The sequence below is a fragment of the Tachyglossus aculeatus genome, chromosome 21 (genome assembly GCF_015852505.1).
Source record: "Tachyglossus aculeatus isolate mTacAcu1 chromosome 21, mTacAcu1.pri, whole genome shotgun sequence".
NCBI lineage: Eukaryota > Metazoa > Chordata > Mammalia > Monotremata > Tachyglossidae > Tachyglossus > Tachyglossus aculeatus.
Genome location: NC_052086.1, coordinates 69,004,465 through 69,031,865, shown reverse-complemented (window position 1 = coordinate 69,031,865; position 27,401 = coordinate 69,004,465). Strand labels below are relative to the sequence as shown.

General features: G+C 46.6%; 1 protein-coding gene across 1 annotated transcript; it reads right to left on the bottom strand.

Moving 5' to 3' along the window:
• Positions 1-595: 595 nt before the first annotated feature.
• CLEC19A (C-type lectin domain containing 19A) lies at positions 596-26,556 on the bottom strand. The gene is made up of 5 exons (XM_038763565.1): positions 26,439-26,556; positions 14,124-14,280; positions 5,087-5,180; positions 2,122-2,254; positions 596-1,350 (listed from the first exon to the last, which is right to left on the bottom strand). The coding sequence occupies exons 1-5, from the start codon at positions 26,524-26,526 to the stop codon at positions 1,271-1,273; spliced, it is 552 nt and encodes a 183-aa protein (XP_038619493.1). The 5' UTR covers positions 26,527-26,556; the 3' UTR covers positions 596-1,270.
• Between the last annotated feature and the right edge of the window lie 845 nt (positions 26,557-27,401).

The following is a 27,401-nucleotide window of genomic DNA, read 5'->3' as shown; positions in this document are numbered from 1 at the left end:
ACACGGCCTGTCTGATCACCCCTCTTCTCATGGTCACAGTGAGGCCTCCAGACCCTCAGGTTCCCACATGGGTTTTCCATTAAGGGGTGTAGGTCCCAACCCCTCTCCCAGGCTGGCCACCCACCCCCTGGGCAGTGTAGGCTGCTGATCCTGCCGGCCCAGAGACTACAGCTGGAGCAGAGGGTAACCCCATCACCATTAGCTGGGGTAGGGGGAGGTGGGGGTATAACACAGCAGCATCAGCTGTTGACGTGGGACAAGAAGTGACCAGTTCCATCTGCCAAACGTCAGCTTCTCAGAGGCTATCTGGGCACCTGGGACTCTTCCCAGGGACCTACTCAATATTTAGTGGTTGATTGATTGATTGATTGGAAGGGTCCTGCTCTAGATAATGGGTTCCCTTCTTTTTCCAAAAATGAACAGGCTGGAAGAGGTTGTCTAATAGCATTTCCAGCCAGTTTAATCAATTCTTCTCAATTGAAATAAGTATTTATTCAAGGAATTTGTTCAATGACAGCAATGCTAGAAAGAAGAAGTAGCATCCACAGGCCTTTTTGAGAATATTTTATTTGTGGAAAAAATAATTGGGCAAATTTAAAAAAAACAAACAAAACCTCCCGATTGCTTTGGAAAGGCTTACCTAATTGGGCTTCCTTTGAATTTTTGCATATAAATAATTGTTCCTACCCTATCCTGCTGGGTAGGGTATTCCTATGTTGCTAGTTGATGCCATTTACTTTCTCACTCTAAAGGAAAGTTTAGCTGTGCTTTCTACACTGATACACTGAAGGCCAGAAACGTCACAGAGTACAGAAACTTCCACGGTAAACTCCATTCAGGGGTCTTAGAATCTGATCCGGTCAGCTCCCCATTGCTAGATGGATCTCCCAGATCCTGTCAGCTCTACACCTTCTCGGCTGCTGCTTTAATTGGATTAAAAGGTCAACAAGTTCTCTTCCTCCGCTTTACAAACTCCAGATGGAGACTCAGAGTTGTTTTTAGCTTGGATCCTTCTCTGCCCGTTCCTCTTCCCCCACACATAGCCTAGTGGCTTTTTCTATCAGGAAATTACTGTTGATCAGGGACATCAGTGAGAACTATAACTTGTCTTGGTAGAGCAGTAGGCCTCAGAGAGAAAGAGAGAGCTATTATTTTCACCATTGAGTGGCTTTCTTAATACGAAGAGAGTTTTATATTTACAGAGCAGCAGCAACATCCTAGGGTGTTGCTAAGCTTTGGGTCCCAGATGAATCCCAGAGAGAAGGAGGTGTCAGTTGATCGCCAAAGATGGAATCTTGCAGACAAAGGGGAATTCCCGACTGCAGGTGTTATCATTCCACGACCTCAGAGCTGCAAGGGGGCAGAAATAAGTGATTGCGTCCAAGCTTACCTACCAAAATGTACTGCAGGATAAAAAGTCTTCCCAGCATGACTCCCTCTACACTAACAACCTCCCACTCCATTGATTTTGGAAATGTGCCCAGCCCAAACAGCTCTGCTGTTTTTAAAGTGTTTCATTACAGTGTCTCAGGCAATCTCTCCTGTCAGAAACATTTAAGAAGTCCTGATGCCACCCATATAAAATGCTCGTTAGGGAGTCACGTTTTATTCGGTTGGTGTTAAGTAAAATTCACCTATAGTGACTAGTCAAATCAGAAGGACAACTGATTATGTACATAAAATTTGGCAGGGTGGACCTTACTGGTCCAGGGAAGGTTGAAATGAATTATTGTCTGAACTTATTGTATTTGAGAGTCCTGCCACCCTTTGATTTGGCTTGGGGATTTCCTGGAGGAGAGCTAAGGGTGCTTTGTTCCCCTTGCCCTTATCTGTGAGGAATCCACTGCTGGTTCTCTGCAGCTCCCCTTTTCTGGCACCAGGCTAAATTGCACGGTTTTCTCATTCTTTAAAAATTTCCCCCAGCAAGCAAGTTTTTCTCTATAATAATATCTTCAGTTTCCTTCTCCCCTTTCCAATAACAGCCAACTTTTCCCTAAAGACGTTTCCATCCCTTCATTTCTCCTTAACATCATATATGGGGAGCCCCTGAGCCTTCCTCCAGCAGAAACAGTCTCTTCTTGGGAAAACTCAGTCCTCAGAGTCTCAGTGGCCGGTACCTACCGCTGTTATATCGGTACCAGATCTGCACGCAATCTTCCTCCTCTGGTACCGAGTGGATGCCATCATCTGGCTGGTTCCCATCCCAGTAATTATAGTCGTAGGATGTGCCATCCGTCCATTCAAAGTGGCCTTCCTGTTGAACATCGCCCAGTTATCAGGATGCAAAATGAAAAAGGGAGAGAGCAAAAATGTGTGCTTGATTCCCTGGTGCATTTCTGGCCCTTGAACAATCAATGAATGGTATTTACTGAGGGCTTATTGCATGCAGAGCACTGTGCTAAGCACTTGGGAGCGTACCATACAACAGAGCTAATAGGTATGTTCCCTACCCACATCAAGCTTATAGTCTACTTAGGCAGTTGTCATAGTGAATTTGTGCCTCAGTCTACCTGAGGTAAAGGATGACTCTAAAATGGTTTCCCTTTGGGGCCAAAGTCAGATATTCCCCTATTGCTGGAGTTCAAACTGGACAAACAAAGTACAGAGAAGAGCTGGGAAACTCCAGAAAGGAAGGGATGGAGGTGAACAGAGGGTGTAAATTAGATTCCCAGGGAGAGAAAAAAAGCTGCCATTCTGCCTCATTCTCTTGTAAAATGTGAAGACAGCTGAAATCAAATGATCAAGAAAAGTGTTATTTCCACTAGCAGTAAGTAGTAGGAGAAATGTGCATTTTAATAATAAAGTTCTGTAGTTTGTGGGAAGTAAAAATCAATCAATCAATTGTACTTATTGAGCGTTTACTGTGTGTCGAGCACTGTACTAAGCACTTGGGAGAGTACAACTGTTTTGGCAGACACATTCCCTGCCTGCAATGAGCTCACACTCTAGAGGGGGAGACAGATATTACTACAAATAAATAAATCACAGATATGAACGTGTGTTGTGGGGCTAAGGGAGGGGTGAATAAAGGGAGCAAGGCAGGTGGCACAGAAGGGAGTGGGAACAGAGGAAATGAGGGCTCAGTCAGGGAAGGCCTCTTGGAGGAGATGTGCTTTGATAAGACTTTGAAGGTGGGGAGAGTAATTATCTGTCAGATATGAAGAGGGAGGCCGTGCCAAGCTAGAGCAGCACATGGGAAGAGGTCAGTAGTGAATACATCCATTACCATTCCTTAAACTTCTATGTAACCTTGTTTAATAATGTGCCTCCAGATGGAAAAAACTTTCAGTTTTGGCAGGTGTGTCTCCGTGTTTCCGGATTAAATATTTAGCCGACTCCCTGGCTATTCTGTCAGAAACACCTGTCACAGGGACCAAAGTGTCTGAGGGTGTGGCTGAGCTTCCCAGAGAAAAGGGACACAGCCTGGGAGGTAAATAGTCACCAAAGAAATGCAGGGTTTGCAAAGGGAGTGAAGTGGGAGAAGTGGGGTGACTGATCAGCTTTTCAGCCTTCAATCACAAGCTCCTGGAGGGGGGTGGGGGTAGCGCTATCTCTCCCTTCCGGAAGGACAGGAACATGGATGAATAGTCAGAATGGTGGAGATAAACAAGACCCTGCCTATGGTCTATCCTTGTCCAGAGCAGACATAGCCACTGGGCCTTCCACCAATACCCTGGTTTCCAACCTGTTTCCACCCTTGTCTGGAAAAATCCAAGGCGGGAGATTAACCCTTCCCTGTCCCACCCCTCTACCCCCAACTTTAACAGGGTGGCTCCTAGGAAACCAGTTCTGGCCATGGGACTATGACCACCTGTCCCTCCTGAACTAAGGTCAATCTCACAACTCCATTCTCCCCTCACCACTCCCTCATGTCTCCCCCAGGAAGTAGATAACAAGCCATCTTTCCCTCGTTCCTCTGTTTGATTCAGATCCAAATTTAGACCCTATAATAATAATAATAATAATGGCATTTATTAAGCACTTACTATGTGCAGAGCACTGTTCTAAGCACTGGGGAGGTTACAAGGTGATCAGGTTGTCCCACAGGGGGCTCAAAGTCTTAATCCCCATTTTAAAGATGAGGTAACTGAGGCCCAGAGAAGTTAAGTGACTTGCCCAAAGTCACACAGCTGACAGTTGGTGGAGCTGGGATTTGAACCCATGACTTCTGACTCCAAAGCCCGTGCTCTTTCCACCAAGCTGCGTGACCTCTATATCCAGAGCTTCATTTGGATCCACCTCAATCCATCAATCAATCATATTGATTATTTAATGCGTGCAGATCGCTGTCCTAAGCACTTGGGAGAGTATAATACAATCAAATTGATAGACACATTTTCTGCTCACGAATTTTCAGTCTAGAGGGGGAGACAGACATTAATATACATAAATAGATTACTGATTTGTACATAAGTGTTATACATAAGCACCTCTGCTGCTGCTGCTGCTGTAGAGTACAGACCGTAAGCTCTGGACAGGGAACATGTTTACCAACTCTTTTACATTATACTCTCCCAAGCACTTACTACAGTGCTCTGCACACAGAAAGCACTCAATAAATTTGATGGATAGATTGTTGCTGCTGTATAACTTCTCCCTCCTATCAGAGGAAGCTGTAGAGACATACATTTGTCTCTTCAGAGTGTCCTGAGACACTTTAATGGTGAAGGAGAGGAAGAATGTGGTTTCTTATAGATCTTTAAACTGAGCATCTGACCATATTATGGATTGCAAGTCAAACTTTAAAGACAAACATACTTGAGGAAAAACCAAGAACTTGATAAGGATGAACTGAGGACAAATTATCCAACATTAATCAATCAGTGGTATTTAGTGAGTGCTTACTGTGTGCCCAGGACTGTATTAAGCACTTGGGAGAGTATGTTACAATAGAACTGGAAAGGGGGCAAGGGGAAATGAGCTGGGTTGCTTGGATGAATATGTTAACCGGTAGGTTGAGTAGGTTTACCAAGAAAAATGCCAAGTATAATATTTGGCATGAAACTTACTAGTCCATGGCACTGAATTAACGGCACTATAAATTGCCACGGTGCATGGAAAATTCTCAACAAGTTGTCCATCTTACCTGTCTCCGGTCATGGAGTCCCAACCAGATATCTGTAGGAATCCCAGGAACACAACTGTTTACTAGGTCATACACAAAGACATTTTCTTCCCAGCTGTGAAGGGAAAAGTGACGGTTACACAGGTATCTGTATCATACCTGCAGGGTAAGTGAACTGAATCAATCAGTGGTATTCATTGAGCGTTTACTATGCACAGAGCACACTACAATAGAATTAGCAGATAATAATAATGATGGCATTTGATAAGCACTTACTATGTGCAAAAGCACTGTTCTAAGCGCTGGAAAGGATACAAGGTGATCAGGTTGTCTCACGTGGGGCTCACAGTCTTAATCCCCATTTTACAGATGAGGTAACCGAGGCACAGAGAAGTTAAGTGACTTGCCCAAAGCCACACAGCTGACAAGTGGCAGAGCCGGGATTAGAATCCATGACCTCTGACTCCCAAGTCTGGGCTTTTTCCACTGAGCCATCCCTTCTCCACAGCACCTGTATATATGTTTGTACAGATTTATTACTCTATTTATTTTACTTCTACATATTTACTATTCTATTTATTTTGTTAATGATGTGCATCTAGCTTTAATTCTATTTGTTCTGACGACTTGACACCTATCCACATGTTTCATTTTGTTGTCTGTCTCCCCCTTCTAGACTGTGAGCCCATTGTTGGGTAGGGACCGTCTCTATATGTTGCCAACTTGTACTTCCCAAGCGCTTCGTACAGAGCTCGGCACAAAGTAAGCGCTCAATAAATACAATTGAATGAATCCCCTGCCCATAACGAGCTTACAGTCTAGAGGCCTCCTCCTCCCAAATAGACCAGCTGCATTGTCTGTGCTCACCTTGTCTGAGCAGTAATCAACATACTCATTTACTACCGGCCTAAATTGAGGATAATTTAGGCTCTGCCATTAATAGGAGATGTACCAACCTGCCTCATTTAAACAGTAGTTTTTCCACTGGTTCAGGGGGTCGCTCAGAGCACATTCATGTGGCTTCTTTCAGGCTGGAGGGTGGTATCTAACCACTCCAGAAAGCTCCCATCTGGCTACTGAGGGCAGGCAAACCCCAAGGAGAGTAATTACTTCGTTAGAAAATCCTGAGGGAGCTTCAAAGTGAATAGACAGTGGGCTCTTCTGGAGAGAATATGGAGCTGGGACTTTGGGCCAGCCTCCACACCCAGCTGTATGACCCCAAGCAAGCCACTTCAACTCTCTGCGCTTCTGTTTTCCATCGTTAAAATGGGGCTAATAAACCCCGTTTCCTACCCAAGGGGATTTTGTGATGACAAGTGAGAACTGGTGGGAATGGGCTGGGTTTGCTATGGAAGAACAAAATGTTATGAAAATTTGAGAAATTGAGGAAAGCTTTGGGAGGTACTTTTCCAACAGTATCTCAAATTGTACCCATTGTGAGGAAAAGGAGAATGGAGAGATTTAAGAGGACAACTGGGTTTGAAGATTTCCTCCAAAGAGTGAAAGAGGAAATTTAGCGAGTGTTCAGAATATTTGGGTGCTACCTCAGAGCCACTCATTTTTTTAGTAGTAGTAATAGTACTCTCCCAAGTACTCTTCCAGACTGTGAGCCCACTGTTGGGTAGGGACCGTCTCTATATGTTACCAACTTGTACTTCCCAAGCACTTAATACAGTGCTCTGCACACAGTAAGCGCTCAATAAATACGATTGATTGAATGAATGAATGAAGTGCTTAGAACAGTGCTCTGTACATAGTAAGCACTCAGTAAGTACTATTGATTGATTAAGCACTTTACTGTGCACCAGGCAAAATACTGAGCTTCGGGGTAGATACAAGCTAATCAGTGCTCTTTCCAATAGGCCATGTTGTCTTTTAAATGCTCTATCTGCTTTAGGAATGGCTCTGCTGGCATTTCCAGTCCATCCCAGTTCACACTCATTTACCATGGGAACACAGCTTAGTATTTGAATTTTTCAAAAAGCCTTCCCTGGCCCATCACTAAAGGTGAGAAACTGAGAGAACTGTCCTTCTGAAAATTGCCCACGCACAATTCCCAAAGGTCCAGACCATTCAGGAGTGCAAGGTCAATACGGTTAGAATTGGAAAGGATTTTCAGTCCGGACTCTTCTTCCCAATCTTAGGAAGTCACTTGGAGTAAGATCTGAGAAGCTTGGAGAAAGGCAGGGTAGATATTGAATCTTCAGTTGATTAATCGGTCAATAAATCAATGGTATTTATTGAGCGCTGTTTGCAGAGAACTGTGCTAAGCACTTGGGAAAGTACAATACAACAGAGTTGATAGACTCAATCCCTGCCCACCAGGAGTTTACAGTCTTAGTCTTAACTTTGGGCCCTAGGATGAAGGAGCCCCCTTTTTTCTCTCCTCCTCCCCATTCCCCCAGCCCTACCTCCTTCCCCTCCCCACAGCACATGTATATAAGTTTGTACAGATTTATGACTATTTATTCTACTTGTACATATTTACTATTCTATTTATTTTGGTAATGATGTGCATTTGGCTTTAATTCTATTTGTTCTGACGACTTGACACCTGTCCACATGGTTTTTTTTTGTTGTCTGTCTCCCCCTTCTAGACTGTGAACCCATTGTTGGGTAGGGACCGTCTCTATATGTTGCCGACTTGTACTTCCCAAGCACTTAGTACAGTGCTCTGCACATAGTAAGTGCTCAATAAATACGATTGAATGAGTGAATGAATGAAGGGTCTGTCCCTCTCCTGGATCAGGCAGAGGAAAACTGAGTGTTCCAGGTCTCAACAGGGCCTAGTGGCTAGAACACAGGCCTGTGAGTCAGAAGGTTGTGAGTTCGAATTCCAGCTCTGCCACCTGTCTGCTGTGTGACCTTGGCAAGTCACTTCACTTCTCTATGCCTCAGTTACTTCATCTCTAAAATGAGGACTGAGACTCTGAGCCTCACACGGGCCAGGGACTGTGTCCAATCCAATTAGCTTGTATCCACCCCAGTGTTTAGTACAGTGCCTGGCACATAGTAAGCACTAATCCCGGCTCCGCCACTTGTCAGCTGTGTGACTTTGGGCAAGTCGCTTTACTTCTCTGGGCGTCAGTTCCCTCATCTGTAAAATGGGGATGAAGACTGTGAGCCCCCCGTGGGACAACCTGATGACCTTGTAACCTCCCCAGTGCTTAGAACAGTGCTTTGCACATAGTAAGTGCTTAATAAATGCCATTATTATTAATTTGTCCCTTATTGGGGGGTCCCAAGAGAAGCAGCGTGGCTCAGGGGAAAGAGCCTGGGCTTTGGAGTCAGAGGTCATGGGTTCAAATCCCAGCTCCGCCAATTGTCAGCTGTGTGACTTGGGGCAATCAATCAATCAATCATATTTATTGACCGCTTACTGTGTGCAGAGCACTGTACTAAGTGCTTGGGAAGTACAAGTTGGCAACATATAGAGACAGTCCCTACCCAACAGTGGGCTCACAGTCTAGAAGGGGGAGACAGAGAACAAAACCAAACATATTAACAAAATAAAATAAATAGAATAGATATGTATAAAGCAAGTCACTTAACTTCTCTGTGGATGAAGACTGTGAGGCCCCCATGGGACAATCTGATCACCTTGTAACCTCCCCAGTGCTTAGAACAGTGCTTTGCACATAGTAAGCGCTTAATAAATGCCATTATGATGATGATGATGATTAAATAGCACTATTATTATTATTATTATGCTCACACACACCCTTACACAGCTGAAGGCAAGTTGGTTGAGCCAGTGGCTACCACCCTGCAGGGCTCCCAGCACTGTCCTATGCTTTCCTAGATAATGATAATGATGGTATTTGTTAAGTGCTTACTATGTGCAAAGCTCTGTTCTAAGCGCTGGGGGGAATCAAGGCGATCAGGTTGTCTCGTGTGGGGCTTGCAATCTTAATCCCCATTTTACAGATGAGGTAACCGAAGCCCAGAGATGTTAAGTGACTTACCCGAAGTCACATAGCTGACAATTGGCAGAGCTGGGATTTGAACCCCTGACCTCTGACTCCAAAGCCCGTGCTCTTTCCGCTGAGCCACGCTGCTTCTCTGAGGATCTTCTAGATCCTCCCCAAACTCCAGCTACAGGGAGGTGGAGGTTGCCATGGGTACTTCCCATGTTTCTGGAATTCTCCACCTGTTCAGGCCCAGCAAGAACCTCAATTTGTTGACTTTCAGGCCTCCCCAGACTTTTCACTCGGCTCTTCCACCTCACCATCCCCCCGGCCTTGAGGAAGTTGCCACTTTAATAACGGTTGCTTCAACTGCTACTTTGCTTGAGGGGTCTGAATTGGACATGTTTGTTTTGGGGCCTTTGCTTCCCAAGGAGATTCCATCAGGAAGGACGTACTTTTATCAGTCAAAGAAATAAATAAATGAGTAGAACACCCGGTCCCTCATTGACAGTCCACTGAGAGACCAAAGTCGGCTTGGACCCGAGTGACAGATCTCTCTGCTTGTCTGCCTGAGGGGGAGGCTAAGTAAAAATGGATGACCTCTGGGCAGCTCTTGGCCAAGAAAATGTGCCACTCATCAGGTTTCTCGGGGTGACAGAGCCTCTCAGCTTCTCTTCACATTTGTCTGGCCCCGTAAAGCTGGGAGAGAGCACTCTTGGGAAGCTCATGGCAGCACAGTAATGACCAGTGACATAACAGTGAGAACTCCTTAGCTTGGATGAGTTTGGAAACTGAATTTTTTGGAGTTTTGTGAAATAATAATAATAATTATGGCATTTGTTAAGCACTTACTATGTGCCAAGCACTGTTCCAAGCACCGGGGTAGCTACAAGGTAATCAGGTTGTCACACATGGGGCTCACAGTCTTAATCCCCGCTTTACAGATGAGGTAAATGAGGCACAGAGAAGTTAAGCAGCTTGCCCAAAGTCACACAGCAGACAAGTGGTGGAGCTGAGATTGGAACCCAAATACTCTGACTCACAGGCCTGTGTTCTTTCCACTAGGCCACACTGCTTCATCATCATCATCATCAATCGTATTTATTGAGCGCTTACTGTGTGCAGAGCACTGTACTAAGCGCTTGGTAAGTACAAGTTGGCTTCTCTGATTAATCTCATCCCACTCTTCCAGAGGGGGGTCAGGACAGCAACTCACAACTCCTCCTGGCCCTACAGACCACATGTGCATATGTATAGGGAGAACACATAATAATAATCAATTAATAAATCATATTTATTGAGTGCTTACTGTGTGCAGAGCGCTGTACTAAGCACTTGGGAGAGTACAATATAACAGACGCATTCCCTGCCCACAATGAGCTTACAGTCTATTGTGGTATTTGTTAAGCTTGTTTCCTTTATGGTATTCGTTAAGCACTTCTTATGTGTCAGATGCTGTACTAAGCTACTCAGATATAATTCATGGCCCATATGGGACTCACAGTCTCAATCCCCACTTCTCAGATTAGGTAACTGAGGCATAGAGAAATGAAGTGACTTGCCCAAGGTCACATTGCAGACAAGCGGCCGAGCTGGGATTAGAACCCAGGTCCTTCTGATTCCCAGGCCCAAGCTCTATCGGCTAGGTCAAACTGCTTCTATGCCAAGCACTGTACTAAGCTCTGAGGTAGATGTAGGATAATCAGGTCACACATGAGGCTCATAGAGTAAGTAGGAGGGAGAACAGATTGCCAACTTGTACTTCCCAAGCGCTTAGTACAGTGCTCTGCACACAGTAAGCGCTCAATAAATAATAATAATGGCATTTGTTAAGCACTTACTATGTGCAAAACACTGTTCTAAGCGCTGGGGGGATATAACATGATCAGGTTGTCCCACATGGGGCTCACAGTCAATCCCCATTTACAGATGAGGTAATTGAGGCTCAGAGAAGTTAAGTGACTTGCCCAAGGTCACACAGCAGACATGTGGCGGAGCTGGGATTTGAACCCATGACCTCTGACTCCAAAGCCCGGGCTCTTTCCACTGAGCCACGAATGAATGAATATCAAATACCCATTTTGCAAATGGGGGAGTTGAGGCACAGAGAACTTAAGTTACTTGCCCAAGATCACACAGCAGGTAAATGGCAGAGGCCGGATTAGAACCCAGGACCTCTGACTCCCAGGCTGGGCTCTTTGCAGGAGAAGGTCTAAGATAATAGAAATGGGATAAGCAAGAAGGGGTTTCATGGGCCAACCCAGAAGATTCACCCAATCAATCAATTAATCACTGGTATTTACTGAGTGCTTACTGTGTGCAGAGCACTGAACTAAGTGCTTGGGAGAGTACAGGGGAGTTATCAGACAGGGTCCCAGCCTTCCAGGAGTTTAAAGTTCAGCAGGGGAATTCCTATGGCTGTCTGTCTGTTTCAGTATTTATGCCAGAGTGTACTTCTGTTTACCTTGCCCCAGGCAGGCCACCTGTTTAAAGGGGAGTCAAAACCAAATGCCATTTGGAAAAGAAAGAAGACTTCATGCCGAGGAGAAAGTCTGGAGTGATGCCCAAGACACTAAATGGCAGCTGCAGCTCTCCCTCAGGTGATTGTAATAATACTTTAGGACTACTCTTGCACTTGGATTTGCATCCTTAATTCACCCCCTCCTTCAGCCCCACATAAGTTATGTTCCTATCTGTAATTGATGTATTTACATTAGTATATTTATAGTATACTTATATCAATATCTTTCTAACCCTCTAGACCGCAAACTCACTGAGGGCAAGGAACATGTCTACCAACTCTGTTATACTGCACTCTCCCAAGCGTTAGTACAGTGCTCTACACAAAGTAAGTGCTCGATAAATATGATTGACTGATGGATAATAATAATAATAATAATGGCATTTGTTAAGTATGGGCAAAGCACTGTTCTAAGCGCTGGGGTCGATACAAGGTGATCAGGTTGTCCCACGGGGGGCTCACAGTCTTAATCCCCATTTTACAGATGAGGTAACTGAGGCACAGAGAAGTTAAGTGACTTGCCCAAAGTCACACAACTGCCAAGCAGCGGAGCCAGGATTAGAACCCATGACCTCTGGCTCTCAAGCCCAGGCTCTTTCCACTGAGCCACGCTGCTTCTCTAAAGTGAAGTGGATTAAAGTGCTTCATTTCTGAGTTGTACCAGGCAGGGATGGGAACTTCTAGTGAGCTTTGTAAGGAGAGAACAAGCTTGTCTAAGGTGCTGGATCTAAAAACCAATCTCTTTATGAGGGAAAAAGTCTGAGAAGCCTGGGAAAATACCCTGGAGAAGTGGCTTGTCCAATTTCTGTTTGGTTTTTTTTTTTCCTCTTAACAATCGATTCAGTGGGAGTTAATGGGTTAGGGGCATCATGACTGACATTTGTCTACATATATTGCATATTATTGTCATGTCTACCACTTGCAGGATGCTTTACCCCATTGCCACTCATTGTTGTCCAGGTCTTCTATGCAGGTTCTTGGTCCAGAATCATTATCATCATCACTGTACTTTGTACTGTGTAGTTGCAAAAACACAAAGTCCTAAGTGGCTGAGACAGGGTGGGGAAATATGGCAGCATCAAGCCTTGGTAGAAACTAGGCCTGTGCACACAACTGCCACTTCTAACACTACATCAACCTGTGGATCCTATTATATGAGAAAAGACTTGTGTTGTGGGAAAATTATTCCTAAATTCTTCCATCTTATTATTTTTCTATGGTACCTGCCAAGTGTTTATTGTGTGCCAGGCACTTTACTAAGTGCTTGGGTGGATACAAGCTAATCAGGTTGGACACAGTCCATGTCCCATATGGGGCTCACAGCCTTAATCCCCACACAGATAAGGTAACTGAGGCTCAGAGACTGAAGTATTGCCCAAGGTCCACAGGAGACAAAGGGAAGAGCTGTGATTAGAACCAGGGCCTCTGACTCCGAGGCTCATATACTTTCCACTAGGCATTCCTGCTTCTCTGTGGGTGTGAGACTTCTCCATGGTTTTCAAAGAGAAGCAGTTTCAAATGAGAAGCAGCTTACTTCAAGAAAGTGTTCTGAAACAGCAAGAGAGTTGGTGTTGAGAACGGGAAGAACACTGGAAGGGAAATAGAGATTGTGAGCCCCAGGTGGGACAGAGACTGTGTCTAACCTGATTAGCTTGTATCTACTCCGGTGCTTAGAACAGTGCTTGACACATAGTAAGCGCTGAACCAATACCATCATCATTATTATTACTATTATTATAGACTGGCAAAAGAATTCTCTTGAAGTTAAAAGCAGAAGAGGGCCTGGACATCCTCTCTGAACCCCTCTCACCCCCCACCCTCCATCAGACTGTAAGCTTGTTGTGGGCAGAGAATGTGTCTGTCTATTGTGGTATCATACTCTCCCAATAACACTCATAATTTTAGTATTTATTAAGCGCTTACTATGTACCAAGCACTGTTCTAAGTGCCTGGGTAGACACAAGGTAATCGGGTTGTCCCGCATGGAGCTCACAGTCTTAGTCCCCATTTTATAGATGAGGTAACTGAGGCACAGAGAAGTTCAGTGGCTTGCCCAAGGTCACACAGCAGACAAGTGGTGGAGCCAGGATTAGAAGCCATGTCCTCTGACACTCAAGCCCGTGCTCTTGTCACTAGGCCATGCTGCTTCCCAGCCCTTCCCAAGGACTTAGTACAGTGCTCTGCACACAGTAAGCGTTCAGTAAATACAATTGAATGAACCACTGCTCTGCCATACGTATAAAGGGTGAGAAGCAGTGTGGCTCAGTGAAAAGAGCCCTGGCTTTGGAGTCAGAGGTCATGGGTTCAAATCCCGGCTCCCCCACTTGTCAGCTGTGTGACTTTGGACAAGTCACTTCACTTCTCTGGGCCTCAGTTCCCTCATCTGTAAAATGAGGATTAAGACTGTGAGCCCCTGTTTGACAACCTGATCACCTTGTAACCTCCCCAGCGCTTAGAACAGTTCTTTGCACATAGTAAGCGCTTAATAAATGCCATCATCATCATCATCATCTCAGTGAGTTGGAGATAACCCATTTTCATGACAAAAAAAGAAATTCCAGCAGAAATTCCATACCTGGGTTCAGGTAGAAGTTAGTCGGTACTGCGCTCACAAACCTGGAAGCCTTACCTGTGAATGGAGGCCAGTTTGGCAGATTTAATGCCTATGGAGAACTCCGCACAGTAAAGATCAGCTTCGGCCCAGGTTTTATTGAGAGGAAAGAATCTATAGCAGTAGCTGTCATACTCCATCCAGAACAGGGGGCACATGGAAGGCAGAATTGGCCCTGGCAAAGTTGGTGCACAAAGAAGGGGAGGGAGAGAAAACCAGAAGCAATTTAGAAGCACTTCAGCTGCTTAATAATGATCACTGTTGTGTCTATTAAGGGCTTTCTTCATGCTGAGTATCCTCCCAAGCGCTTCGTACAGTGCTGTGCACACAGTAAGCGCTCCATAAATATGACTGAATAATGAATGAATGAATAAAGGTAATCAGGTCAGACTCAGTCGTTGTTCCACATGGAGCTCACAATCTAAGTTAGGAGGGAGAACAGGGATTGAATCCCCATTTTGCAAATGAGGGAACTAAGGTCCAGAGAATCAGCCTTCTCCCTTCTCTCTGATCTCCCATCCTCGTGTCTCTCCCCACTTCAATCCATACTTCATGCTGCTGCCCGGATTTTCTTTGTCCAGAAACGCTCTGGGCATATTACTCCCCTTCTCAAAAATCTCCAGTGGCTACCAATCAATCTGCGCAACAGGCAGAAACTCCTCACCCTGGGCTTCAAGGCTGTCCATCACCTCACCCCCTCCTACCTCACCTCCCTTCTCTCCTTCTACAGCCCACCCCGCACCCTCCGCTCTTCCGCCGCTAATCTGCTCACCGTACCTCGCTCTCGCCTGTCCCGCCATCGACCCCCGGCCCACGTCATCCCCCGGGCCTGGAATGCCCTCCCTCTGCCCATCCGCCAAGCTAGCTCTCTTCCTCCCTTCAAGGCCCTGCTGAGAGCTCACCTCCTCCAGGAGGCCTTCCCAGGCTGAGCCCCTTCCTTCCTCTCCCCCTCGTCCCCCTCTCCATCCCCCCCATCTTACCTCCTTCCCTTCCCCACAGCACCTGTATATATGTATATATGTTTGTACAGATTTATTACTCTATTTATTTATTTATTTATTTTATTTGTACATATCTATGCTATTTATTTTATTTTTTTAGTATGTTTGGTTTTGTTCTCTGTCTCCCCCTTTTAGACTGTGAGCCCACTGTTGGGTAGGGACTGTCTCTATATGTTACCAATTTGTACTTCCCAAGCGCTTAGTACAGTGCTCTGCACATAGTAAGCGCTCAATAAATACGATTGATGATGATGATGTGACTTGGCCAAGGTCACAGAACAGACTATCGGCGGAGCTGGGATTAGAATCCAGATCCTCTGACTCTCAGGACCATTCTCCTTCCACTAGGCCATGCTGATTCTCTGCTTCTTTCCCTGCCAACCGCTTCACACGCTATACCCCAGCTTAAAGCTGGTAAGCGCAGCACCCCTGTGCCCAGGGGGAATCATTGACAGTGATAAAGCCCATGCTAAGTGTGGTGATGGTGGTGATTAACATTGGTTTGGAGGGCATCTACCATGCCAGATCTGTATTTTCCAATTCACAGTGACACATGGGAGCTGTTTATTCCCCAGAAAAGATAGTGGGCACTGCTGATTCTCTCCCCCAACTTTCTCCTATTCTGGCTTTTTCTAGCTTTTTCTAAACATTTCTAGCCTGTAGAATCTCGGTGGGATTAGGAAAAAGTGAGAGGAACAGGAAAGATGAAAATCAAGAAATGACAACCATGAGGGTAGGGGTCAGATCATTTAAATTTGAAAACCATAAAATGAGCAGGATTGTGTCTACCAACTCTGCTGCATCGTACTCTCCCAAGTGCTTAGTACAATGCTCTGCATACAGTAAGCACTCAGTACCTACCATTGATTGATTGATTCATGGATTAGCAGGCACATACTGGGGGCCAGCAAAGTGTACACAAAACTGAAGCAAATTGTATACATTGCCTTCCTATTTCAGACTTCTGGATGTGACTCTAAGAGAAAGAGCACTAAAGCAAAGTTCACACAGCAGGCAAACAGAGGATCCGGAATTAAAACCAGGTCTCCTGACTCCTATACTCCCAGATCCGTGCTCTTGCTATGCGACAACTGCCAACCCCTTTCTCACATCATTCCCCTAGTCTGGAACTTCCTCCCCCTTCATATATGCTAGATCACCACTTTTCCCACTTTCAAAGATTTATTAAGTTCACATCTCCTCCAAGAGGTCTCCCCAAATTTAGCTCTGTTTTCCCCAGTTCCCTCTCCCTTCAGTGATGTCTGTGTACCTGGATCCGTAACCTCTGTAAATTATATGTTATTTATATTAACACCTGTCTCCCCCTCTAGACTGTAACTTCTTGTGGGCGGGGATCACATCTGCCAACTCTGTTGCATTGTACCTTCCCAAGCGCTTAGTACAGTGCTCTGCATATATAGTAAGAGCTCAGTAAATACCACTGTTGATTGATAGGAGCTATAGTAGTAGTACTAGCATTTATTAGTTCTAGACTGTGAGCCCACCGTTGAATAGGGACTGTCTCTATATGTTGCCAACTTGTACTTCCCAAGCGCTTAGTACAGTGCTCTGCACACAGTAAGCACTCAATAAATACGATTGATTTATTAAGCGCTTACTCTGTGCAAAGCCCTGTACTTAGCACTGGGAAAGAAATAAATGGATGAGATAGAGACATGGTTCCTAACCCCCAAGAAGATTGCAATCTTAAAATGAGGGGTTGGGGGGATATGTGACAGACAGGCATGTAAGAAAAGGCAAATAAAAAACATGAAAGACATAGACAAAGACAACATGACAGGAGTCACAGGATTTCAGACTCCACACCGTTCAGACCGATAGTCACAGAAGTCACAGAGGCGGTGATGGCAGTCACCTTCTCAACAATCTAGAGGTGTAGAAGGACTCCCACCCCTATAGGACAAGCTATTCTTGTCATGGTGCGGGGGGATGGGATTCCCGCTGGCTGGCATGAAGGTGGGGCAGCATCCTTTCCACCTGGCATCCAGGTGTGCCAACCCAGGGGTTAAGGGATAGGATGCTTTGGCATTTTTACTGGCTTCTAAGACACTGTGGAAACAGTGAGAGCAGGGGAGGGGCTAGCTTTCCCAGATACCAGTCATATCCAGAGAAACAGACTCTGGGCCTCTAAGGATCAATATTAACAGTCAAAATAAGGTTCTAATAGCAGCACCCCATGACTTCAAGGGTCAGCCCCAGCGGGCAGGGGCTGGGTGACTCCTTCTCTGTCAAACAGTGGTGTGTGAAGATTGAGCAGGCGGTGGGAGTGGGGATGGCATTGTGGGTCTTCTCCTGTTTGGCCTGAGGATTGATTGATGCCTGCTGACTGGAACAGGGCCCCTGCCAACAGCAAGCGGAGGGCTTGCGAGCTGTTTAGAAGATCAATAAAGGGGAAGGAAATGATTTTCTCTTGGCTCCTGAGAAGTTTGGAAATGTGCAGCTGTTCCCAAATTTGTGGTCACAGAGTTGTTCCTATGCTCGTAGCTTCCGGAACCGGTCAGTCCCTGCCCCCCAACTCCCCTCCTCCTCGTCCTCATCCTCCTCTTCCTCGGCAGATGGTGTGACTAAGCACCTGGCCACTGATCCTGGGTCACTAAGAAGTCCCCCTGTCCAGAAGAGATTGTAGAACCGATCTGTGCTCTGTGCTTTCCCTGCTGGCCGGACTCATGCCTTGGGCTGAGCTCGTAGAGACTCCATCCTCCCTTGCCAGTCCCTACCCATGGCTGGTTTGGAGTTGGATCTTCTTCCAGTACATCGCCCGGCTCCCCTGCAGGTTGGCCAGAAGTGCTCAGTTCATTCATTCAATCGTATTTATTGAGCGCTTACTGTGTGCAGAGCACTGTACTAAGAGCTTGGGAAGTACAAGTTGGAAAATTCAACCAAGTTCCATTCCCCTCCCCTAGTCTCTGGGACAATAGACTCACAGGCCTGAAATCAATCAATCAATCATATGTATTGAGTGCTCACTGTGTGTGGAGCACTGTTCTAGAGAAGGAGCGTGGCTCAGTGGAAAGAGCACGGGCTTTGGAGTCAGAGGTCATGGGTTCAAATCCCGGCTCCACCAGTTGTCAGCTGTGTGACTTTGGGCAAGTCATTTAACTTCTCTGTGCCTCAGTTACCTCATCTGTAAAATGGGGTTAAGACTGTGAGCGCCCCCATGGGACAACCTGATCACCTTGCAACTTCCCCAGTGCTTAGAACAGTGCTTTGCACATAGTAAGTGCTTAATAAATGTCATTATCATTATTATTATTATTATTACTAAGCACTTGGGAAAGTACAATACAAATATGACAGAGCTGGTAGACAGATTCCCTGCCCTCAACAAGTTTACAGTCTAGAGGTAGAACATTCCCATAGCTCCTCTGGCCTGACTTCAGCCCATTGGGCCTGGGAGTCAGAAGGTCATGGGTTTTAATCCCAGATCTGCCACTTGTCTGCTGCGTGACCTTGGGCTAGTCATTTCACTTCCCTGCACCTCAGTTTCCTCATCTACAACATGGGGATTGAGGCTGTGATCTCCAAATGGGGCAGGGATTGTGTCCAACCTGAGTTACTTGTATCCACCCCAGTGCTTAGTACAATGCCTGGCAGATAGTAAGTGCCTAACAAATACCATAATTATTATTAATCATTATTATTTAAAAATCAACAGCGGAGAGGATTACTGACCTGCCTTCTTTGGGAGTCCTTCCCAGTGTGCCACATCCCTGACAGGAAGTTCTTCCTTGCATTTAATTTAAGACTCTCCTGCTACCTCATCAGCCCACTTCCCCTTGTTCCAAGACCAGTGAGAAGAGACTGTAGGTTTTTAGGCAAAGCACCTAATAATAGTAATAATTATGGTACTTGTTCAGTGCTTATTACATGCCCAGCACTGTTCTAAGCAGTGGAGTAGATACAAGTTAATCAGGTTGGACCCAATCCCTGCCCCACGTGGGATTTACACCCTTAATCCCCATTTTACAGATGATGAAACTGAGGCACAGAGAAGTTAAGGGAATTGCCCAAGGACACCTCAAAGCTGGGGTTAGAACCAAGGTCCTTCTGACTCCCAAGCTCATGCTCTATCCACTAAGCCATGCTGTTTTCACTCTCTAGATTCAGCAGCCAATCCTCCCTTCTCTCCAGGCCCCAGCCCAGAACCAGCTTTTCCCCCTCCTTCATCTGCGCCATCTGATCATCCCTTTCCTGCTGCCATGGAAGCAGCGGGCCAAAACCAAGCCAGGCTCATGCCAAGGGAGCTGCGAAGGGATGCCAGCCCAGTTTTTGGCGCGCTCAAGGCTTGAGTGGGCTGAAGTTGGTACAGAAACAGGCACAGGAGAGAAAGAGCAAAGTATGAAAGAAAACTGTCACCCGCCCACTCAATCCATCAGCTTGCTGCAGAGGAGCTAATTCAGACTTGGTCATGGGACTCCCATCCCACTGAGTGGCTGGAGGGAACAGAGACTGGAGGAAAAGGTAAACGAACCCCTGACATGATGATAATAATAATAGTAATGGTATTTGTTAAGCACTTACTATGTGCAAAGCACTATTCTAAGCGCTGGGGGGATACAAGGTGATCAGGTTGTCCCACGTGGGGCTCACAGTCTTAATCCCCATTTTACAGATGAGGGAACTGAGGCACAGAGAAGTTAAGTGACTTGCCCAAAGTCACATGGCTGACAATTGGCAGAGCCGGAATTTGAACCCATGACCCCTGACTCCAAAGCCCGGGTTCCTTCCACTGAGTCATGCTGCTTCTCTAATGCTTCTCTAGACATTGACCTGAACTAGCCAGCTCAGGAGTCAATCGATCAATCAATCATATTTATTGAGTGCTTACTTTGTTCAGAGCACTGTACTAAGCACTTGGGAAAGTGCAATACGACAGAGTTGGTAGAGCCAATCCAGTTGGCCCTGGGTGTTGGTCAACTTTAGCTTTAGCTTTAATTCTATTTGTTCTGATGATTTTGACACCTGTCTACGTGTTTTATTTTGTTGTCTGTCTCCCCCTTCTAGACTGTGAGCCCGTTGTTGGGTAGGGACCGTCTCTAGCTGTTGCCGACTTGTACTTCCCAAGCGCTTAGTACAGTGCTCTGCACACAGTAAGCGCTCAATAAATACGATTGAATGAATGAACCCATAAGGGAACCAATTAAGCATACGATCTTCAACTGCCATGCCATTTAGACTTCTGATCCGATGCCTCAGGGCTGGAAGGAAAGTTCAGGGGTCATTGAGCCCGTCCTGCTGCCTCCAGCCAGGACCCCACCTGTCCCTGATTCTGGAGACCGCCCCCACCCTCCCCCGCTGTCCATTTCAGGATATTTTTTAATGGTATCTGTTAAGTGCTTATTATGTGTCAAGCACCGTTCTAAGTGTGGGGGTAGATATAAGTTTATCAGGGTGGGTATAGTTCCTGTCCCACACGAGGTTCACAGTCTAAGTAGTAAGGAGTAGGATTTAACCCCCATTTTGCAGTTGAGGAGACTGAGGCACAGAGAAGTGAAGTGAGTTGCCCAAGGTCATTCAGCAAGCAATGGCACAGCTGGAATTAGAAACAAGTCCTCTGATTCCCAGGCCTATGCTCTTTCTACTTGGTCATGCTGCTTCTCATTCTTCTAACCCAGATCCTTCATGTTGCAGCTAAAATAATAATAGTAATGATGGCATTTATTAAGCACTTATTATGTGCAAAGCACTGTTCTAAGTGCTGGGGGGGTTATAAGATGATCAGGTTGTCTCATGGGGGCTCACGGTTTTAATCCCCATTTTACAGTTGAGGGAACTGAGGCACAGAGAAGTTAAGTGACTTGCCCAAAGTCACACAGCTGACAATTGGCGGAGCTGGGATTTGAACCCACGACCTCTGACTCCAAAGCCCGTGCTCTTTCCACTTAGCCATGCTGCTTAAACTCATTTCCCCCTCTAGACTGCAAGCTCATTGTGAGCAGGGACCTTGTCTACCAACCCTGTTGTACTGTGGTCTCCCAGGAGCTTAGTACAGTGCTCTGCGTACAGTAAGCACTCAATAAACATGATTGATCAATTGACAATTGATTTCCTCACATTCTAAGGCAATGGGCAATGGGCACGAGAGAGTCAGGGATGAGGCTATCAATGGCTTGGTTCCCCTGGCTTTCACAGGCCCTGGTCCCCCCCACAGAATTACAAGGAAGTTTAAGACCTTCCTCCGTCAACCTGAAAGCTCATCTGTAGACTGTATGTTCGCTGTGGGCAGGGAACATGCCCACCAACTCTTGTATTGTATTTTCCCAAGCATTAGTACAGTGCTCTGCACACAGAAAGCACTCAGTAAATACCATTGATTGATGCATGGACTGAAGGGACACCCAGAGGTGACCAGAGATCCTGTTTTGGATGGGACTGGCCCAAATTTCAGGGTCCTTTTCTACCTCCTGTAGCCCCCATGGCTGCCATTACCTCTGCCCATAGCTGCTGCAATGATGCAGACCCTGGGGGCCCTGAAGAGCAGCTGTTGGTGCATTTCTGTCTGGGGAGAGTGGCAAGTGGAGATAGGAAGTGGTGGCCAGAAGCAGCAGGAACACCATTTGACCCTGGCAAGGGCCAAGGAGGAGGTAGAGGCAAGCAGCAGTAGTCCAGTCCCCTTTCCCTCTCCCTCTTCCCCCCACTTCCCTCTCTCCCTTTTCCCTCTCACTTCTCGTCTCTCCCTTTCCATCCTTTCCTTCTTGCCCACCTTGTTTAAGTCCTGTCCATTCATTCATTCATTCAATCGTATTTATTGAGCGCTTACTGTGTGCAGAGCACTGTACTAAGCGCTTGGGAAGTACAAGTTGGCAACATATAGAGACGGTCCCTACCCAACAATGGGCTCACAGTCTAGAAGATACTAATGATGGCATTTGTTAAGCGCTTACTATGTGCAGATCACTGTTCTAAGCGCTGGGGGCGGGGGGAATACAAGGTGATCAAGTTGTCCCATGTGGGGCTCACAGTCTTAACCCCCATTTTACAGATGAGGTAACTGAGGCTCAGAGAAGTGAAGTGACTTGCCCAAGGTCACACAGCAGACATGTGGGGGAGTCGGAATTCGAACCCATGATCTCTGACTCCAAAGCCAGTGCTCTTTCCATTAAGCCACACTGCTTCCCTAATGCTTCCCTGAATGCTTCCCATTCAGACTTCTGCCCCATCCTACTTTGAGTCTCCCCAAGCCTGACCCCTTTAAGGCACCCCAAGAGGGACAAGAAAGCTTTTGGTGCCCCTTAACTTCAGGGTGCCCTAGATCAGGGACTGGAGCAAGGCCAGGGCCAGAAGGATGCCAATTGCTGTGCCCAGAGGGCCGCTCTATTACCTGGCTTATTAACTCCTAGAAGAAAGGTGCTCTTGGCATCATAGGCTTCTCAAGTAGCAGTGTGGACTAGTGGAAAGAGCACAGGCCTGGGACTCAGAGGAACTAGTTTCTAATCCTGGCTCCATTACTTGTCTCCTGGGTGATCTCAGTCAAGTCACATAACTTCAGTTTCCTCACCTGTAAAATGGGGATTAAGGGTGTGAGCCCAATGTGGGACAGGGACTGTGTCCAATCCGGTTTACTTGAATCTACCCCAGTGCTTTGTACAGTGCCTGGGACATAGTAAGTGCTTAACAAATACGATTAAAAAAATTAGGAGCCGAAACAATGTACACTCTAAGGACGCTGGGGTCAGGGTGCTGTGGGAGAGCCTGCTCTCCTGTGCCCTCCCATCTGTGACCCTACTGGCATCGTATTCCTCTCCTCACTTTCATCCAGTGGCAGAAACAGGACTTAGGGTCTGTGGGTCGTTGGGGTTTGTTGCCATCTACTCCTCCCAGGACTGGGATTCCCCAACCCCCGAGATGGGGCCTCTGCCACAGACGTGGAATTTTCCCCAACCCTGATTTCCCTCCCTAGGGAACCTTGTCAGCCTCTTCCCAGAGAGTAAAAAAAGGCCAGTGTGCCTCTCGGGGGCGGGGTGGCGGAGAGAGAAATGAGCTAGACAGGTTGAGTCATTAGACACCAAACATTGCCCACGGAGGCCCTGAGCATGTCAGCCATGGGGAAGCATGTCATCTGTCTGTGTTCAGATCTGCTCTCTGCCAGGGCGAGAGAGAAGGAGGGAGAGAAACCTGTCCATTGTGGTTGAACCACTATGACCAAATCCTTCCCGAAGGAAGGTTTTCTGTGTTGTTGGCCCCTGGGTGCGCCCCCACAAACCCCTTTGACAAAACTAGCAGGAACTTTTTCACCCGATTACTGGGTTGCTGGTTTGCTGACATTCGCATATGACTTTCAGGTACTGATTCCAAGGGGATAAATCAAACCATCAATCAATCGATTGCATTTATCAATCGCTTACTGTGTGCAGAGCACAGCACTAAGCGCTTGGGAGAGTACAATATAACAGAGTTGGTAGACACATTGTGGTCAGGGAATGTGTCTGTTATATCATTATATTGTACTCTCCCATGCTCTGAGTACAATGCTTTGCACGCAGTAAGCGCTCTGTAAATATGATTGACTGACTAGAGGAAGAGATGATTAGATGGAGATTCATTCATTCATTCATTCAATTGTATTTATTAAATGCTTACTGTGTGTAGAGCACTCTACTAAGCACTTGGTAAAGTACAATACAACAATAAGCAGTGGTATTCCCTGTCCACAACGAGCTCACAGTCTAGAGTGGGGGAGGCAGTCATCACTACAGAGAAATAAAATGACAGATGTATACATAAATACCTTGGGGTTGGGGGGAGGGCAAAGGGAGTAAGTCAGGGCAACGCAGAAGCGGGTGGGAGATGAGGAAAAGTGGGGCTTATTCTGGGAAGTCCTCTTGGAGGAGAAGTGCCTTCAATAAGGCTTTGAAGTAGGGGGAGAGTAATTGTCGGATTTGCCTCCTGACCCCAACTTCACACCTGTTTTGGGAGGTGGGGGGGGCGGTGGGCGCCTTCTTCCTCCTTCTCCCCCTGATCCTGGGAGGGTCCCAGAGGCCTGCCCGAACCTGGCTCCCACTTTGCAGCATGAAGCAGGGGTTTGTCCAGGGACCACCCTCACCCAGAATCAGGAGGAGAAAATTGCCAAGAGCCTCAGGAATCAAGGATTCAGGGGGCTTCATTCTTGGTGGGCAGCTCCCAGCCTGAGTGTCCCCAACAATGCACTGAGCAATGGAGGGAGGAGACCAGGTGGAGAGGAAGCACGGTCCACTGAGCATCAGAGGACCTGGGTTCTAATCCCAGCTCCCCCTCTGGCCTGCTGTGTGCCTTTGGGCAAGTCACTTCACTTCTCTGGTCTCAGTCTTCTCATCTGTAAAGTGGAGATTCGATACCTAGTCTCCCTCTTATTTAGACTGAGAGCCTCATGAAGGACGGGGACTAAGTCTGGCCTAGTTACCTTGTATTTATTCCAGTGCTTTGGACAGCATTTGGCACATAGTAAGCACTTAACACACATCACAGTTATTATTACAAGGAGATTGCCAAGCAAGAAGAATGGCTCACAACTTTAAGGGGAAACAAAGCAACAGCTAGGCTCCTTTTCGCTTGCCCAGGAAACTTTTCTGCTCTCTCTCAGGGTAACCTCTGTAACCTGAACCTCCATCTTCCTGCCTATACTAAAGCTGGTCTTGTTTGTCTGTTTCTCCTCACCCTTCCTGAGACCAGATGGCAGGGATACTGAGCTGCAGTGTTTATCTGGACTGAAAAGCCTCTAGGAGTCAGCTCTTCTTACTTGTTTCTGCTAGCACTGGCTTGGAACTCCCTCCCCCGACTCCAAGAGGCCACAGCTCTCCCCACATTCAAGGCCCTCCTACGATCCCCCCTTCCTCCAACAGGCCTTCCCTGATTCATTCCCACCCCCAAAGTTACATGAACCATCAGCCAATTCTAGCATTTAGGAACTGCTTTATTTTAACCCTCAGTGCTCCTGGATATATGTTAATTCAGTTATTTAGTTTGGCCACTCTGGTTGTAAGTATTTTTAAGCCTGTCTGCCCTGTTAGGGTAGGAGCTGCTTATGGGCAGGAAATATGTCACTTCTTTATTCTGTATTTCCCAAACACCTAGTATAGTGCATTGCACCAAGAGGGTGCTTAATACATGCTAATACTACCTCTACTACTATCACTGTGAGCCCACTGTTGGGTAGGGACCATCTCTATATCTTGACAACTTGTACTTCCCAAGCACTTAGTACAGTGCTCTGCACACAGTAAGTGCTCAGTAAATACAACTGAATGAATGAATTGAATGAATCACTATTACTACTAGTAGTAGTATGACTAGTACTACTATTACTAGTATTAGTGTTATAACTGGCACTATTACTACTACTACAAGCCTTCCTCATGTTGCTCAGCTGAAAGTAATAACAGACACAGCTAGAATGAGGAAAACTCCCACAATTCACACATTTAGATGGTTTCATTGTTTTTTCTTTTCTCTGCACACAGTAAGCACTCAATAAATACCATTGGTTGATCGAGAGATTCCTTCTAGACTGTGAGTCCACTGTTGGGTAGGGACCGTCTCTATATGTTCATTCATTCATTCATTCATTCAATCGTATTTATTGAGCGCTTACTGTGTGCACAGCACTGTACTAAGTGCTTGGGAAGTACAAGTTGGCAACATATAGAGGCGGTCCTCTGCACACAGTAAGCGCTCAATAAATATGATTGAATGAATGAATGAATGAATGAATGAATGAATGAATGAATGAAAAGGTGGCTCTGGTCAGAGGAGCAGTAAACCCCAGAAGCGTGGGAAGGCATTTAAGATTCATGCTCACCGTTCAGTCCAAACTGTAGAAAGCAAGACCAACTCCAGTGCCTCACTAGAGTCCAGTACCCACAGGGTCCTCCTTGCTGCTGCTCAGAGCAATATTGTCATAACCTAAACACAAAAACTATGCTCCTGGGCTCATGGCTGGCTTCAGACAGCCTTGAGCAAACAGCTGTCACTTTGTGTTCGAATATTTGATGGCAGGATTTGACCAAGTGGTCTCCAGAGCGGCACTGAGGAACTGTCTGGGGCCCGAAGAGAGCAAAAAGAGACCAAACATAGAGAGTTTGCCCAGCTCTACACAGACGTCTGGTCCCAGCCCAATGCAGGCACTTAACCAAGTAGCAGTATTAACATTAGTAGTAGTAATAGTAGTAGAAGTAGTAATAATAGTAGTATTCTGATGATGAGGCTGGGAGTCCCAAGTCCCCAGGGGAATTTGCTTGAATCTCATCTGGGGTCACGTGACCTCTGCAGGAACATCCAGAATCTCTGATTCACTAAGCCCTCACCCCCACACAAATACCAGCAGCTCCTCACTCACCTTGACTGATTTTAATGTTGGTGTGCGGGAACGCCTCGGCGGAGAGCGGAGTCAACGAGAGTAGGCCCCACAGAGCCCACCAGGGCATCTCGGCCAACTGCGGGCGACGGCTGACTTCCGGGGTCTGGGGCCGGCGGGCTGGGAGGAGGGACTCTGGGCAGGGTCCCCTCCCGGTGTGCACGGCGGAGATGGCCACGGCAGCTCTTAACGGATTGGTTGGACACGAGCTCTCTCCTCCTCCTCCTCCCCATGTATAACAAACTCTCAGCCTGGAGGTTGGCCTGGGCCCCAATCCTGCGACACCACTCAGCTTGACAACCCCCGACAGGGGAATAGCCCGGCCAGAGCAGCCCTGCAGAGGAGGCAACAGTGGGAGATACTTCTGGGGTCACTGCCTGGGACATACAGGACACGTGGAGATAATAATAATAATAATAATAATAATGATTATTACGGTACTTCTTAAGTGCTTACTATATGCCAAACACTGTTTTAAGTGTTGGGTTAATCAGGTTGGACACAGACGCTGTCCAGCGTGGGTACTCACAGTCTCAATCCCTACTTTTCAGATGAGGTAACTGAGGCCCACAGAGAAGTGAAGTGACTTGCTCAGCAGACAAGTGGCAGAGCCGGGATTAGAACTCATGACCTTTTGGCTCCCAGGCCTGTGCTCTTTCCACTAGGCCAGTGTTAGATGGGGAAGGGATTCTGAGGCCTTTCTTCAAACACTGAAAATCCTACTAAGCCCGGACACAGCTTCAAGATCCTGGCATCGTGGCTTCTGTCTCTCACCTTTTCCACCCAGCAGTCCTTCGTGTTCTCAGACCTCAGCAACCACCATGAACTAACCCCACTCCGCTATCCCCTCACAAGCAGACCAGGCCATGTTCCCATTTTACAATCAATCAATCATATTTGAGCGCTTACTGTGTGCAGAGCACTGTACTAAGCGCTTGGGAAGTA